The following is a 17773-nucleotide window of genomic DNA, read 5'->3' as shown; positions in this document are numbered from 1 at the left end:
GTGTTTGTTAGCCATCTGTACTAATGACATAGTTTAGTTTTGCTTTTTGCGAATCTTATAGTACGTATTCTTGTGTCTGGCTTCTTTCACTCAACATGTTTATGAGATTCAGCATCATTGCATACAGTTGTAGATCATTCATTCTTATTGCTGTAGAGCAGCGGTCAGTAAACTACACCACACAGGCTAAATCTGGCCCCCTGCCTCTTTTTGTGCAGCCAGTGGGCTGAGAATAGTTTCTGTGTTTTCTAATGGTTAAAAAAATTTTTGTGACACGTGAAAATTACATGAAATTCAGATTTCAGGGTCCATAATAAAGTGTATGGTTGCTTTTGCTCTACAAGGGCAGAGTTAAGTAGTTGCAGTAGAGATGGGATCGTTGGCAAAGCCTAAACTATTTATTGTCTGCCCTTTACAGGAAAAATTTACGAACTTCTGCTGAATACACCACCCACTCCAGTGTTCTTGCCTGGAGAATCCCAGGGACAGGGGAGCCTGGTGGGTTACCGTCTATGGGGTCGCACAGTTGGACACGACTGAAGCAACTTAGCAGCAGCACTGAATACACCAATGTTTGAATATATCACAATATGCTTATCCATTCTACTGTTGATGGGGATTTGATAAGTTTCCAGTTTTTGACTTATAATGGATAGAGAATACTACTTCCCCCCCAAAAAAATAACCATTTTTTTCTCATGTTTCCTCCATTGAGCAGAGAAACCTTTCTTTTTATTTAAATTTTTAAGTATACAATATAATATCACTGACTGTAGGTACAGTGTTGTGTTTCAGGTCTCTAGAGGTTATTCAACTACTCAACTCAAACTTCATGTCCATTGATTAATAACTCCCCATTACCCCCCTGGCATCACCTTTCCACTCTTTGATTCTATTAATTTGACTGTTTTAGGTTACTCATTCAAGTGGACAAAGACAAGTATTTGTCTTTCTTTGACTGGCTTATATCTCTTAATAATATGTCCTCAGGGTTCATCCATGTTGTTGCATATTGACAAATTCTTTTTTAAGGGTGAATAATATTATAATAATATTGTATGAGGACCATTTTTGATCAAGTCACATACAGGTTGATTTTATAAGCTTTTATATAATTTAATTGAGCTGTATTTTATCCTGACAGATAGATTGGATGTAGGAACCTGTGCCCTCAGGTGTATTTCTTTTGAACTCCTTTATAATGGAGATATGTTCTGCTTTGAAGCTGCAAATAATTAAATATGTTTGTATATTCTTTTCTTCAGGTTTTGTATCTCTGTTATCTCTCATACATTTTAAAGCCTGCCCAATGGTTCTTTAATGGTCTTATGAATAAGTACAGCTAGTGCAGTGTTTATCTTTTCTCTTATTCTTATTTTCCTTTATTATTAAGACATTTTTATTTCTGCAGGATCAGGACTTTGTCTTCTGTTGCAAACCTATGAATTTCAGCTGATTGTGGGGCTCTGGTTATAATGAAAGATGACCTCTAAGCAATCTGTTTCTTGAAAAGTTTTTTTTTTTTTTTTACATAAATATTAATTTAGGAACTTGATTAGCACACTAATCATGTGCTCTTTCCTAGGAGAAGGCTTTATGGTCTGTCAAGAGAAAGGGAAGAATGGGTATTTTTTTTAACTTTATAATTGCTTCTGGAGACATTCCCATAAACATACCTGAGCTGGCCACAAAATGTTCTTTTAGAAAAGGCTAAATTCTTTTTCCATGAAGTTAAAGGCTAATGTGTTGCTTGGAGTATTTAACAGGAGGAAACTTTCACTGTTCTTCATCATGGATTTTTTTTTCCCCCTTGCTGACAGAGACAGAAGTCCTATACCAAACTGGAAGAACATAGAAGATGAGTAAGTTATTTGGTAAAAGTAACTTGGCAGAATGAAAGCCAATTAATAACCATGCTGCTGCTGCTGCTGCTAAGTTGCGTCAGTCGTATCCGACTCTGTGTGACCCCATAGATGGAAGCCCGCCAGGCTCCCCCATCCCTGGGATTCTCCAGGCAAGAACACTGGAGTGGGTTGCCATTTCCTGCTCCAATGCATGAAAGTGAAAAGTGAAAGTGAAGTCGCTCAGTCATGTCCGACTCTTAGCGACCCCATGGACTGCAGCCTACCAGGCTCCTCCATCCATGGATTTTGCAGGCAAGAGTACTGGTGTGGGGTGCCATTGCCTGAGCTTCTACTAAAGAGTGTAATTTAGAAGCATCCTAAACATTAGGTTGTGACATAAATAGTCACTTAACAACAGATCCAAGTCAGTCTTTGGTTCTCCAATGAATAGAGGGAATCCTAGCCTAAAGAATTTTTACTAGAGAAAATCCTGGCTTTTACTCAGAAATATATTTTCTGTCTTTCATTATAATACTTGAGATAAACATTTGTAATTGTTTAAAACGTGTTACATTCTTGAGTTTAATCGTTTACAGAAGCATTAAAGTGTTATGTAAATATATTCTGTTGGTCATTGTTTCTGAGAATTAAACCAACCCAGCCTTATTTTCGGAGAAGGCAATGGCACCCCACTCCAGTACTCTTGCCTGGAAAATCCCATGGACGGAGGAGCCTGGTAGGCTGCAGTCCATGGGGTCGCTAAGAGTCAGACACGACTGAGCGACTTCACTTTCACTTTTCACTATCATGCATTGGAGAAGGAAATGGCAACCCGATCCAGTGTTCTTTCCTGGAGAATCCCAGGGACGAAGGAGCCTGGTGGGCTTCCGTCTATGGGGTCGCACAGAGTCGGACACGACTGAAGCGACTTAGCAGCAGCAGCAGCAGCAGCCTTATTTTGGGGGAAAAGAGTGATTGATGAGTTTGCTTTACCTTTCTTTACTTACCTGGTTTGTGTGTGTGTGTGTGTGCATTTTTTTTTTTCTTTTATTGAATGAGAGATTCTTTAAATTCTGTAATTCTTTACAGGTTTCAAAAGTTTCACACATGATATCATGTAATCCCATAATACCCCCCTTTCTCCCACAGCAACCCTATTTTGTCTCTTCGTGTGTGTGTGTGTGTGTGTGTATGTATATACCACATCTTCTTTATCCATTCATCTGTTGATGAGTACCTAGGTTGCTTCCATACCTTGCCAATTATAAATGATGCTGCCAGGAACATTCATTTACTTACCTGGTTTTGCATGAATTTTTTTCATCTTAGTCTCTAAGAAGCAGTCCAAAATTGGCAGTGCTATTGCTTTCTTTATTTCTTTTATTAACTTACTAAGTTTCCTTCATTATATGGTCTTTGTTGTTGTTTAGTCACTAAGTTGTGTCCGATTTTTTTTGCAACTTCTTAAACTGTAGCTACCTAGTTTTCTCTGTCCATTGGATTTCTCAGTCAAGAATACTGGAGTGAGTTGCCATTTCCTTCTCCAGGGTTATCTTTCTGACCAGGGTTTGAACTGGGTCTCCTGCACTGCAGGTAGATTCTTTACTACTGAGCCACCTGGGAAGCTATTATGTAGGTACAGACTGAAAAATTAGAATTTTTGAACCTTTATTTAACTTGAATATTTTTTTCTTATAATGTGTTCTGAAGAGTGTTTTGGACTTAAATTACATTTGTCAGCAGTTTAATAACAGACTGCATAAAAAGAAACATAGGAGATAGTCACTAGGTTTATAGCCAGAAAATGACCGGGTCTTGGCTTATAGTGTTTCATATTATGACATTAGAAAACTTGGTAAATTTTGGTTCTTATCAATGACATGGGATTATTTTTTTTGGAAGAATCTGGTCCAATGCAGGAGGTATCCTAAAGATTTGCCATGAAGACAGAATCTTAAATTCTTGGTCTGTTTTTTTTAGGTTCTGTTTCACTGCTGATTTTTTTTTTTTTTAATAGCTTTGTGGCTATTTTATTATCTTATAAAAGTTTGTGAGTTTCAATTTTTTCCCCTTTTGCAGTTTTATGCAACTTGAATTTGATTAAAATGTGGAGTAATTTCAGAGATACTATTAGTTATAATTACTTTAAAAGATAATCTCAAAAATATACAAGCAACTCCTACAGCTCAACTCCAGAAAAATAAACGACCCAATCAAAAAATGGGCCAAAGAACTAAATAGACATTTCTCCAAAGAAGACATACAGATGGCTAACAAACACATGAAAAGATGCTCAACATCACTCATTATCAGAGAAATGCAAATCAAAACCACTATGAGGTACCATTTCACACCAGTCAGAATGGCTGCGATCCAAAAGTCTACAAGCAATAAATGCTGGAGAGGGTGTGGAGAAAAGGGAACCCTCTTACACTGTTGGTGGGAATGCAACCTAGTACAGCCACTATGGAGAACAGTGTGGAGATTCCTTAAAAAACTGGAAATAGAACTGCCTTATGATCCAGCAATCCCACTGCTGGGCATACACACTGAGGAAACCAGAAGGGAAAGAGACACGTGTACCCCAATGTTCATCGCAGCACTGTTTATAATAGCCAGGACATGGAAGCAACCTAGATGTCCATCAGCAGATGAATGGATAAGAAAGCTGTGGTACATATACACAATGGAGTATTACTCAGCCATTAAAAAGAATACATTTGAATCAGTTCTAATGAGGTGGATGAAACTGGAGCCTATTATACAGAGTGAAGTAAGCCAGAAGGAAAAACATAAATACAGTATACTAAGGCATATATATGGAATTTAGAAAGATGGTAACAATAACTCTGTATACGAGACAGCAAAAGAGACACTGATGTATAGAACAGTCCTATGGACTCTGTGGGAGAGGGAGAGGGTGGGAAGATTTGGGAGAATGGCATTGAAACATGTAAAATATCATGTAGGAAACGAGTTGCCAGTACAGGTTCGATGCACGATGCTGGATGCTTTGGGCTGGTGCACTGGACGGCCCAGAGGGTTGGTATGGGGAGGGAGGAGGGAGGAGGGTTCGGGATGGGGAACACATGTATACCTGTGGCGGATTCATTTTGATATTTGGCAAAACTAATACAATTATGTAAAGATTAAAAAAAAAAAAAAAAAAAGATCCCTTGTAGACACCTGCCCAAAGACTGTTTATTACCTATGTAGCAGAAGCGTAAGACAGGGGTAGACATCTGAACCCCAGTGGCCTGCAAGGAGATCAAACCAGTCAGTTGTAAAGAAAATCAGTCCTGAATATGCATGGGAAGGGCTGATGCTGAAGCTGAAGCTCCAGTACTTTGGCCACCTGATGCAAAGAATTGACTCCTTGGAAAAGACCCTGATGCTGGGAAGGATTGAGGGCAGGAGGAGAAGGGAGTGACAGAGGATGAGATGGTTGGATGGTATCACCAGCTCAATGGACATGAGTTTGAACAAGCTCCAGGAGTTGGTTATAGACAGGGAAGCCTGGCATGCTGCATTCCATGGGATCGCAAGGAGTTGGACATGACTGAGTGACTGAACTGAACTGAACTGAGACATCTGTTTGGAGGAAAATGATTAGAATCAAATCAATAGAATCACTATTGACTTTTCATGATTTCTGATTTATCATCTAAATTTGTTCCAGAATCACAAAACTTGTAGATCTTTTTGTTGAGTAACAGTGTAATTTAATATAATCCTAATATAATGTTCTGTAATTAGACTAGGGTAATATGGAAACAGCAAATTGCTTTCAAGATATCTAACCTCAAGAAATCTTTGCTGAAGCAGATACTAGGCTATTCTTTCAGGCTTTCAGAATATGAAGATTTGAAAGCTGGCATGATTAGTAGATTTGGAAATAGAAAACAACACTCTTTCATAGAATATCTTTTAATTGAATTTTATTATTTTGTTATTCTTTCATTATTTTGTTACAATTCTTTATTAAATTGTAAGCCCTTTTAACATTCCACCAGGTTAATTTTCTTCTAACTAGGTAGGTACATTGAATGATAGATAATGCAGAATTTAAGTGGTTACTCTAATCTGATGATGAAACAGGTGTGGGGGTAGGAATCTTTCTTTCATTCCATATTCATTAAACTGTGTGCACAGTATTCTGCCAAGTATTGGGGGAAATAAGAATCATGTAAATCCCCATGGAAAAGAAATGCAAAAAAGCAAAATGGCTGTCTGGGGAGGCCTTACAAATAGCTGTGAAAAGAAGGGAGGCGAAAGGCAAAGGAGAAAAGGAAAGATATAAGCATCTGAATGCAGAGTTCCAAAGAATAGCAAGAAGAGATAAGAAAGACTTCCTCAGCGATCAATGCAAAGAAATGGAGGAAAACAACAGAATGGGAGAGACTGGAGATCTCTTCAAGAAAATTAGAGATACCAAGGGAACATTTCATGCAAGGATGGGCTCAATAAAGGACAGAAATGGTATGGACCTAACAGAAGCAGAAGACATCAAGAAGAGGTGCCAAGAATACACAGAAGAACTATACAAAAAAGATCTTCACGTCCCAGATAATCACGATGGTGTGATCACTGACCTAGAGCCAGACATCCTGGAATGTGAAGTCAAGTGGGCCTTAGAAAGCATCACTACGAACAAAGCTAGTGGAGGTGATGTAATTCCAGTTGAGCTATTCCAAATCCTGAGAGATGATTCTGTGAAAGTGCTGCACTCAATATGCCAGCAAATTTGGAAAACTCAGCAGTGGCCACAGGACTGGAAAAGGGCCGTTTTCATTCTAATCCCAAAGAAAGGCAATGCCAAAGAATGCTCAAACTACCGCACAATTGCACTCATCTCACACGCTAGTAAAGTAATGCTCAAAATTCTCCAAGCCAGGCTTCAGCAATATGTGAACCGTGAACTTCCTGATGTTCAAGCTGGTTTTAGAAAAGGCAGAGGAACCAGAGATCAAATTGTCAACATCTGCTGGATCATGGAAAAAGCAAGAGAATTCCAGAAAAACATCTATTTCTGCTTTATTGACTATGCCAAAGCCTTTGACTGTGTGGAGCACGATAAACTGTGGAAAATTCTGAAAGAGATGGGAATACCAGACCACCTGACCTGCCTCTTGAGAAGTCTGTATGCAGGTCAGGAAGCAACAGTTAGAGCTGGATATGGAACAACAGACTGGTTCCAAATAGGAAAAGGAGTATGTCAAGGCTGTATGTTGTCACCCTGCTTATTTAACTTCTATGCAGAGTACATCATGAGAAACGCTGGACTGGAAGAAACACAAGCTGGAATCAAGATTGCCGGGAGAAATATCAATAACCTCAGATATGCAGATTTCACCACCCTTATGGCAGAGAGTGAAGAGGAACTAAAAAGCCTCTTGATGAAAGTGAAAGAGGAGAGTGAAAAAGCTAGCTTAAAGCTCAACATTCAGAAAACGAAGATCATGGCATCTGGTCCCATCACTTCATGGGAAATAGATGGGGAAACAGTGGAAACAGTGTCAGACTTTATTTTTTGGGACTCCAAAATCACTGCAGATGGTGACTGCAGCCATGAAATTAAAAGACGCTTACTCCTTGGAAGGAAAGTTATGACCAACCTAGGTAGCATATTCAAAAGCAGAGACATTACTTTGCCAACAAAGGTTCGTCTAGTCAAGGCTATGATTTTTCCTGTTGGTCATGTATGGATGTGAGAGTTGGACTGTGAAGAAGGCTGAGTGCCGAAGAGTTGATGCTTTTGAACTGTGGTGTTGGAGAAGACTCTTGAGAGTCCCTTGGACTGCAAGGAGATCGAACGAGTCCATTCTGAAGGAGATCAGCCCTGGGATTTCTTTGGAAGGAATGATGCTAAAGCTGAAACTCCAGTACTTTGGCCACCTCATGTGAAGAGTTGACTCATTGGAAAAGACTCTGATGCTGGGAGTGATTGGGGGCAGGAGGAGAAGGGGACGACAGAGGATGAGATGGCTGGATGGCATCACTGACTCGATGGATGTGAGTCTGAGTGAACTCCGGGAGTTTGTGATGGACAGGGAGGCCTGGTGTGCTGTGATTCATGGGGTCGCAAAGAGTCGGATGCGACTGAGCGACTGAACTGACTTTACTGAAGACACTGTATATTTCACAAGAAGCTTGTAGTTACTAGTCTAAAATACCTGACCCACCAAATGATAAGGCTTCATTTTCATCATTAAAATTGCTTAGAAGGATCAAAATTAATCTGTTTAAATTTCACAACTTCTGTTCCTACTTATGTATCTCAGACTTGAAGTAAACAACAAAATAGTCACATGAATACAGTAGAAGGAAGCAAAGTAACCTGTATGATCCGCAAGATGGGTATGGATATGAATTATAAAGATTTTTGCACAATTTGAAATACTGAATTTGATTTCCATAGTTTGCTACCATTTACTTTTATTTTCTGTTTTATAGTGAATTTGTATTCATTGAGAGTAAATTCACTTAAAAATTAATGGATATAAATCTGGAAGTCTTGGGTCTGAGTCATGGGTTTGGATCAGGCTTTAATTGGGGCAAGCCATTAGAGTTGCTTTTAGTTTCACTAACTCTTAATGTGCTTTGGCTGCCATAACAAAATATCATGAACTGGGAAGCTTAAACAACAGAAATGTATTTCTCACAATTCTGGAACCTAGGTAATCTTAAGATCAAGGTGACAATAAAGTAGGTTTCATTCTAAGTCCCCTTTTGGCTTACAGGCAACTGCCATTTCACTGTGTGCTCACATAACCTCTTTGTGCATGCGTGCAGGGAGAGAGAGGATGAACTCTCTGGTATCTGGTCTTATAAAGGCACTAATTTGATTATGAGGGCCCCACCCTCATCACCTCATCTAACTCTAATTTCCTCCCAAAGGCCCCATCTCTAGATAATCACATTGAAAGTTAGGGCTTCAACATATAAATCTGGGGGTTGGGGGTGGGGTGGAGACACAGAGTATTACTCTTGTTTGAGGAGGAAATTAATTTTTGTGCTTACTCTTTAGTTTGTGTATAAACCACTTCTTTAGAATTTAACAGGCATCAGAATCTTTTAGCTAATGAGTTTGACATTTTCAGATTCATCTAATGAAAACCTGTGGAATGTTCTCATTCTAAAGTCAACCAGATCCAAGTTGTTTTTGCATGGGGAGAGTAAGCAGAGTAGGAACTGGACATCTGTTTAAGCTGCGATAGTGACTTGTTCTTATCTTATCTTTTGACTTTGCTAAAGAAGAAGGTAACAGTGTCTGCTCCTGGGAAACAACTCTGTGTCCTGTTCCCCTTAAAATACAAAGCAAGAGTATGACTTTTCTTTGGACCATGTATGTCTCCTGATATGAAAGCATGCATTTAGTGTTCTTTATAGTAGCTAAGATCCTTGAAACACAGTACTGTTGCTTTTTTAAAAATGTAAATAAGCTTAATTTTTTGGAGCAGTTTTAAGTTCACAGCAGAAAGTACAGAGAGTTCTCACATGCTTCCTGCTCCCACACAGGCACAGCCTCATCTATTCTCAACATCCCCTCCAGAATGGTACATTTGTTACAATAGATGAACCTACACTGACACGTTATTATCACCCAGAGACCATGGTTTACTTTAGGGCTCACTTGTTCATCTCTCTGTTCCCCTTCTCCTTGACAACCACTGGAGGGTTTGTTTTTGTTTTTTGTCTCCATGGTTTTGCCTTTTTTAGAATGTCTTATAATTGGAATCATAGAGCATATAGCCTTTTCAGATTGGCTTCTTTCACTTAGTAATATTCATTTAAGATTCCTCCATATCTTTTCATGGCTTGAAAGCTCATTTCTTTTGAATAACATTGAATTGTCTGGACCTGCCACAGTTTATCCACTGATGCTGAAGGATATCCTGGTTGCTTCTAAGTTTTATCATTTATTAATACAGCTGCTATAAATACCCGTGTGCAGTTTTCTATGTGGATGTAAGTTTTCAACTCATTTGGGTGAATACCAAGGAGTGCAATTTCTGGATCATATGGTTGAGTATGTTTTCTTGTTTGTTTTTCTTTGAGTATGTTTGGTTTTGTAAGAAACTGCTTCTCTTTCAAAGAAGCTGTAGTATTTTGCATTCCCACCAGCAATCACTGAAATTTTGCATTGTTTCACATCCTTGCCAGTCTTTGTGTGTCAGAGGTCTGGATTTTGTCCATTCTAATAGATGCATTGCTATTCTTGATTTGGTGGTTTATTTCTGAAAATCCTAGGGACTGCTTGATTGTGTGAAAGTGTTATTAAATATCTTTCATGACAGAGAATATATTTACTCAGAATAGAATCTTATTGCAGTTGCCAAAGAGTCTTAAGTGTCTAAATGTTTATGTTGCTTTAATAGATATTTATACTCTGCCTCCAACTAGGATCACAAATCATATATGCATATAAAGAAGAACTAGAAGGGAACTTTAAAAAGTGATTGTTGGCCTATCTTTTCTTTTTATTAAGAATTATGTTTGTAATAAAATAAGGGAAAGCTTGAATAGTTTACCTTTAGTATGTGTTTTAAATATTTAAGATTTGAGTTGATTTTAGTTATAATCCAGGCCTTTTGTTAACTCTTTGTGATATCTGTTTTTTTTTAATACATTATATGGTGAAGCATATTTTTTAAAATTTTATTTATTTTTAATTGGAGTGTAGTTGTTTTATAATAGTGCGTTGGTTTCTGTCATACATCAGCATGAATCAGCCATAGGTATACCTATGTCCCCTCCCTCTTGAACCTCTCTCCCACCTTCCATCCCATCCTGTGTCTCTAGATTGTCATAGAGCACTGGGTTTGAGCTCCCTGTATTATTTGCCTTGTAAATTCCCACTGGCTATCTATTTTACATATGGTAAAGTATATGTTTCAATGCTACTGTCTCAATTCATCCCACCCTGTTCTTCCCCAGCTGTATCCACAAGTCTCCGTTGCTGTCCTACAAATAGGTTCATTAGTACCATCTTTTTAGATTCCATTTATATATGATGCTTATTTTTCTCTTTCTGACTTACTTCACTCTGTGTAATAGACTCTAGGTTCATCTTCCTCATTAGGACTGACTTCAAATGCATTCCTTTTTATGTCTGAGTAATATTCCGTTGTATATATGTACCACACTTTCTTGCATTGACAGGTGGATTCTTTACCACTGGTGCCACCTGGGAAGTCCCTGTACCACAGCTACTTTATCCATTCATCTGTCGACGGGCATCTAGGTTGCTTCCATGACCTAGCTGTTGTAAATAGTGCTGCAGTGAACATTGTGATACTTGTGTCTTTTTCAGTTATGGATTCCTCAGGGTATATGCCCAGTAGTGGGATTGCTGGGTCATAGGTAGATTTATTCCTAGTTTTTTAGGGAATCTCCATAGTGTTTTCCATAGTGGCTGTATCAATTTACATTCCCACCAACAGTGCAAGAGAGTTCCGTTTTCTCTACATCCTCTCCAGCATTTGTTTGTAGATTTTTTGATGATGGCCATTCTGACTGGTATGCAGTGATATTTCATTGTAGTTTTGATTTGCATTTCTCTAATAATGAGCAGTATTGAGCATCTTCTCATGTATTTATTAGCCATCTATATGTCTTCTTTGGAGAAATGTCTGTTTAGGTCTTCTGCCGACTTTTTGAATGGGTTGTTTGTTTTTCTGGTATTGAACTGCATGAGCTGCTTGTATATTTTGGAGATTAATCTTTGTGACATCTATTTTTGTTAGATACATATTTATAAAATCTTCTCTTAAACTTTGTCATTTTTTTTCTCTTTGTTTGATTATATTCCAGAAATATGGCAATTTGATAAGAAATAGAATGTGAGCTACCATAGAGTTTAATGATACTGTATGTTTAAAACATTGTTGTTTAAAATACCTTAAAACCATACCTATGGGTCTGTAATTCAGATTATTGATGACTTTTCACCTTAAAACTTTTAAATTCCACCGTTACCTGTATTCTTTTAGGTTCCTTTGAAATTTGACAAATGTTCTCCTGGATTATGTTTTTCTTCAAACAAAACAAGAATACGACTTGAAAATACATTATATCGACAGCAAAAAAACATATAACAAATTATAATCACTTATGTGCTAAGTCATCTTACAAGAGAAAAAGATTCAGAATTTAAAATAGAGATTTTGCTTTTATAGGAATTACATTGTAGGAAAGAAGGAGAGGCAGATAGAGGGTGAGCACTGTCATCTCATTTTCTTAGTACATCAAATTAATATTTTTCTTATTTATAAATAGAGGCATGTTTTGTGTGGAGAGGGAGACAAGGGAGTGAATTGACTTACAGAAGGGAGGAGAGTTCTCTTGATCCTCAGAGAATACTTGAATCTCAGGTAGAGGGGGCGAGAGGGCATGAGACCTCATGGTATTCAACCTTGGAAAGGGACAGGGATGGAGCCAGTAGCAACACATGTTAGCATACGTCAGAAAGACTATTTGTTAGCCATACTGGTAACAGACCTTTGAAAGTGAACATTGTGTTTGTCCAGTAAAGCATTATGGATTTATCATTTGATTGTTTTTCTCTAACCATTGAAATAAAATGTTGCCTTATTGTGGAGGACCTGATTTCTTCATGTAAATCAGGGAGTCAGCTTGTCGCACAGAGTATCAGTTCCTCAAGTTGTTTTTTTGTGGGGGGAAGCATTTAGTGATCAGTTAGAACTGGAAAATGCTGCATACTAGATGTCTTTTTTGGAAATGAGCATTAATGTATTAAAGACACAAGGACATCACGCACAGAGAAACATGTCTAACTTTCTTTGACTTAGGTTTTCTCAAACTTAATCTATGGAATCTCAATCCCCACCCCAACTCCTTCCCCAGCTGTGGCCACCATAATAGTTTTCAGTGGAACAGTGGTCTGTAATAGTTAACACTTAAATAGTTCTTACTGTATGCCAGGCACTGTTTTAAGGACTTTACATATATTAATTTGTTAATCTTTGCTCATCCTATCTTCTTTCTCCCCCCACCCCAAGTACTAGTGCCTCACAAACTGATCGATTAAACAAGAGGCAGTATAGTACAGAAGCTGAGGGCCCAGACTTGGAGCCCTGACTGGGTTAGAATCCTAGCTAATTAAATCCCATTATACAGCTTGTGATCTTGGCGAGTCACTTATTCTGTGCTTCAAGTTTTTTTAAAAGATAGAAACAAAACTTTGAGTTATTATGAGAATGTTCAGTTATAAGAAAAGTAGAGATTAATATACACGTCACCTAAATTATGAATTGTTAATATTTTTCTATATTTTCTTTCTCTTCTTTCCTTTTCTTTTTTCCTGGAGTACTTTAAAATATATGCCATGATGGAAGAACCCAGATGTCTATCAGCAGACAATTGGATAAGAATTGGTACATATACACAATGGACTATTCAGTTCAGTTCAGTCACTCAGTCGTGTCCGACTCTTTGCGACCCCATGAATCGCAGCACGCCAGGCCTCCCTGTCCATCACCAACTCCCGGAGTTCACCCGGACTCACGTCCATCGAGTCACTGATGCCATCCAGCCATCTCATCCTCTGTTGTCCCCTTCTCCTCCTGCCCCCAATCCCTCCCAGCATCAGAGTCTTTTCCAATGAGTCAACTCTTCGCATGAGGTGGCCAAAGTACTGGAGTTTCAGCTTTAGCATCATTCCTTCCAAAGAAATCCCAGGGCTGATCTCCTTCAGAATGGACTGGTTGGATCTCCTTGCAGTCCAAGGGACTCTCAAGAGTCTTCTCTAACACCACAGTTCAAAAGCATCAATTCTTCGGCCCTCAGCCTTCTTCACAGTCCAACTCTCACATCCATACATGACCACAGGAAAAATCATAGCCTTGACTAGATGAACCTTTGTTGGCAAACTAATGTCTCTGCTTTTGAATATGCTGTCTAGGTTGGCCATAACTTTCCTTCCAAGGAGTAAGCGTCTTTTAATTTCATGGCTGCAGTCACCATCTGCAGTGATTTTGGAGCCCAGAAAAATAAAGTCTGACACTGTTTCCACTGTTTCCCCATCTATTTCCCATGAAGTGATGGGACCAGATGCCATGATCTTCGTTTTCTGAATGTATAGCTTTAAGCCAACTTTTTCACTCTCCACTTTCACTTTCATCAAGAGGCTTTTGAGTTCCTCTTCACTTTCTGCCATAAGGGTGGTGTCATCTGCATATCTGAGGTTATTGATATTTCTCCCGGCAATCTTGATCCCAGCTTGTGTTTCTTCCAATCCAGTGTTTCTCATGATGTACTCTGCATATAAGTTAAATAAGCAGGGTGACAATATACAGCCTTGACATATTCCTTTTCCTATTTGGAACCAGTCTGTTGTTCCATGTCCAGTTCTTTTCTTTTTTTTTTTTTATTTTATTTTAAACTTTACAAATTGTAGTAGTTTTGCCAAATATCAAAATGAATCCACCACAGGTATACATGTGTTCCCCATCCTGAACCCTCCTCCCTCCTCCCTCCCCATACCATCCCTCTGGGTCGTCCCAGTGCACTAGCCCCAAGCATCCAGTATCGTGCATTGAACCTGGCCATGTCCAGTTTTAACTGTTGCTTCCTGACCTGCATACAGATTTCTCAGGAGGCAGGTCAGGCGGTCTGGTATTCCCATCTCTTTCAGAATTTTCCACAGTTTATTGTGTTCCACACAGTCAAAGGCTTTGGCATAGTCAGTAAAGCAGAAATAGATGTTTTTCTGGAACTCTCTTGCTTTTTCCATGATCCAGCAGATGTTGGCAATTTGATCTCTGGTTCCTCTGCCTTTTCTAAAACCAGCTTGAACATCAGGAAGTTCACGGTTCACATATTGCTGAAGCCTGGCTTGGAGAATTTTGAGCATTACTTTACTAGCGTGTGAGATGAGTACAATTGTGTGGTGGTTTGAGCATTCTTTGGCATTGCCTTTCTTCGGGATTGGAATGAAAACTGACCTTCCCCCCCCCCTTTTTTTTTCTATTTATTCTCTTATTTTTTTTTTTTTTTTTAATTTTATTTTATTTTTAAACTTTAGTCGTGTGGCCACTGCTGAGTTTTCCAAATTTGCTGGCATATTGAGTGCAGCACTTTCACAGCATCATCTTTCAGGATTTGGAATAGCTCAACTGGAATTCCATCACCTCCACTAGCTTTGTTCATAGTGATGCTTTCTAAGGCCCACCTGACTTCACATTCCAGGATGTCTGGCTCTAGGTTAGTGATCACACCTTCGTGATTATCTGGGTCGTGAAGATCTTTTTTGTACAGTTCTTCTGTGTATTCTTGCCATCTCTTCTTAATATCTTCTGCTTCTGTTAGGTCCATACCATTTCTGTCCTTTATCAAGCCCATCTTTGCATGAAATGTTCCCTTGGTATCTCTAATTTTCCTGAAGAGATCTCTAGTCTCTCCCATTCTGTTGTTTTCCTTTATTTCTTTGCATTGATCGCTGAAGAAGGCTTTCTTATCTCTTCTTGCTATTCTTTGGAACTCTGCATTCAGATGCTTATATCTTTCCTTTGCTCCTTTGCTTTTCGCTTCGCTTCTTTTCACAGCTATTTGTCAGGCCTCCCCAGACAGCCATTTTGCTTTTTTGCATTTCTTTTCCATGGGGATGGTCTTGATCCCTGTCTCCTATACAATGTCATGAACCTCATTCCATAGTTCATCAGGCACTCTTATCTATCAGATCCAGGCCCTTAAATCTATTTCTCACTTCCACTGTATAATCACAAGGGATTTGATTTAGGTCATACCTGAATGGTCTAGTGGTTTCCCCTACTTTGTTCAATTTAAGTTCGAATTTCGCAATAAGGAGTTCATGATCTGAGCCACAGTCAGCTCCTGGTCTTGTTTTTGCTGACTGTATAGAGCTTCTCCATCTTTGGCTGCAAAGAATATAATCAATCTGATTTCGGTGTTGACCATCTGATGATGTCCATGTGTAGAGTCTTCTCTTGATTTGTTGGAGGAGGGTGTTTGTTATGATCAGTGCATTTTCTTGGCAAAACTCTATTGGTCTTTGCCCTGCTTCATCCGTAATCCAAGGGCAAATTTGCCTGTTACTCCAGGTGTTTCTTGACTTCCTACTTTTTCATTCCAGTCCCCTATAATGAAAACGACATCTTTTTTGGGTGTTAGTTCTAAAAGGTGTGTAGGTCTTCATAGAACCGTTCAACTTCAGCTTCTTTGGCGTTACTGGTTGGGGCATAGACTTGGATTACTGTGATATTGAATGGTTTGCCTTGGAAACGAACAGAGATTATTCTGTCGTTTTTGAGATTGCATCCAACTACTGCATTTCGGACTCTTTTGTTGACCATGATGGCTACTCCATTTCTTCTGAGGGATTCCTGCCTGCAGTAGTAGATGTAATGGTCATCTGAGTTAAATTCAGCAATTCCAGTCCATTTTAGTTCGCTGATTCCTAGAATGTCGACATTGACTCTGGCCATCTCTTGTTTGACCACTTCCAATTTGCCTTGATTCATGGACCTGGCATTCCAGGTTCCTATGCAATATTGCTCTTTACAGCATCAGACCTTTCTTCTATCACCAGTCACATCCACAGCTGGGTATTGTTTTTGCTTTGTCTCCATTCCTTCATTCTTTCTGGAGTTATTTCTTGACTTATCTCCAGTAGCATATTGGGCACCTACTGACCTGGGGAGTTCCTCTTTCAGTATCCTATCATTTTGCCTTTTCGTACTGTTCATGGGCTTCTCAAGGCAAGAATACTGAAGTGGTTTGCCATTCCCTTCTCCAGTGGACCACATTCTGTCAGATCTCTCCACCATGACCTGCCCATCTTGGATTGCCCCAGGGGCATGGCTTAGTTTCATTGAGTTAGACAAGGCTGTGGTCCTAGTGTGATTAGATTGACTAGTTTTCTGTGAGTATGGTTTCAGTGTGTCTGCCCTCTGATGCCCTCTTGCAACACCTACCATCTTACTTGGGTTTCTCTTACCTTAGGTGTGAGGTATCTCTTTACAGCTACTCCAGCACACTCAGCCATTAAAAAGAATACATTTGAATCAGTTCTAATGAGGTGGATGAAACTGGAGTCTATTATACAGAGTGAAGTAAGTCAGAAAGAAAGAACACCAATACAGTATACTAACGCATATATATGAAATCTAGAAAGAGGTAATGGTAACCCTATATGCAAGACAGCAAAAGAGACACAGATGTATAGAACAGTTTTTGGACTCTGTGGGAGTGGGAGAGGGTGGGATGATTTGGGAGAATGGCATTGAAACATGTACATTTTCATATGTGAAACGAATCGCCAGTCCAGGTTCGATGCATGAGACAGGGTGCTAGGGGCTGGTGCACTGGGATGACCCAGAGGGATGGGATGGAGAAGGAGGTGGGAGGGCGTTCAGGATGGGGAACAAGTGTATACCCGTGGCGGATCAATGTCAATGTATGGCAAAACCACTACAATATTGTAAAGTAATTAGCCTCCAATTAAAATAAATAAATTTATATTAAAAAAATAAAATATATGCCATGATATTTCACTTTAACTTCAGTGTGTCTCTAAACTGCATAACACAATATGATTATACAACCAGTACAATTAACAATAATTCCTTAATGTATAGTGTTCCCGTGATTGCCCCTAGAAATGTCTTGCTGGTTTATTCAAACCAGGATCTGATCATAGACTACACACTACATTTGGATGTTAACACTGGAAGGAAAATAACTAGTGGAGATGAGGTTGAGGGAGTTGTTTTGGGATTTTAGTAATAAAGTAGGACATCGATTCTCTGCAGAGATTGAGGGGTAGGAAGGAGGATTTGGAGTCTGGAGAGGCTAGAAAAAATTTGGAATAAATAAAGTCAAAGGTAGATAAATAGGTGCTAGGTAGCTTTGGTGGATGAAAATGCCCAGCAACAGAAGCATTGAGAGTC

The 17773-nt window shown here is 39.0% G+C and overlaps 1 protein-coding gene across 20 annotated transcripts in view; it reads left to right on the top strand.

Moving 5' to 3' along the window:
- Positions 1–17773, top strand: part of COMMD1 (copper metabolism domain containing 1) — a 174722-nt gene that overhangs the window by 20311 nt on the left and 136638 nt on the right. For 2 of the 20 annotated variants that reach the window (XR_015136738.1, XR_015136737.1), the window contains exon 3: positions 419–9812. The exons of 11 other annotated variants lie outside the window; for them this stretch is intronic. Coding sequence is in view for 1 of the 9 variants with exons in the window: in XM_086326426.1 (XP_086182552.1) it covers positions 419–578 (160 nt within the window). In the remaining 8 variants the exon portion in view is untranslated. Of the gene's footprint in view, positions 1–418; positions 9874–17773 lie in introns of those variants that run through there. 7 more of the 20 variants (XR_015136740.1, XR_015136739.1, XM_086326426.1 and 4 more) reach the window with 6 other exon arrangements.

Source organism: Bos grunniens, chromosome 11 (genome assembly GCF_055505025.1).
Source record: "Bos grunniens cultivar Pamir isolate PY7600 chromosome 11, Bosgru_T2T1.0, whole genome shotgun sequence".
NCBI lineage: Eukaryota > Metazoa > Chordata > Mammalia > Artiodactyla > Bovidae > Bos > Bos grunniens.
The sequence above is the reverse complement of the archived record's forward strand: the minus strand, read 5'-3'. Positions and strand labels throughout refer to the sequence as shown.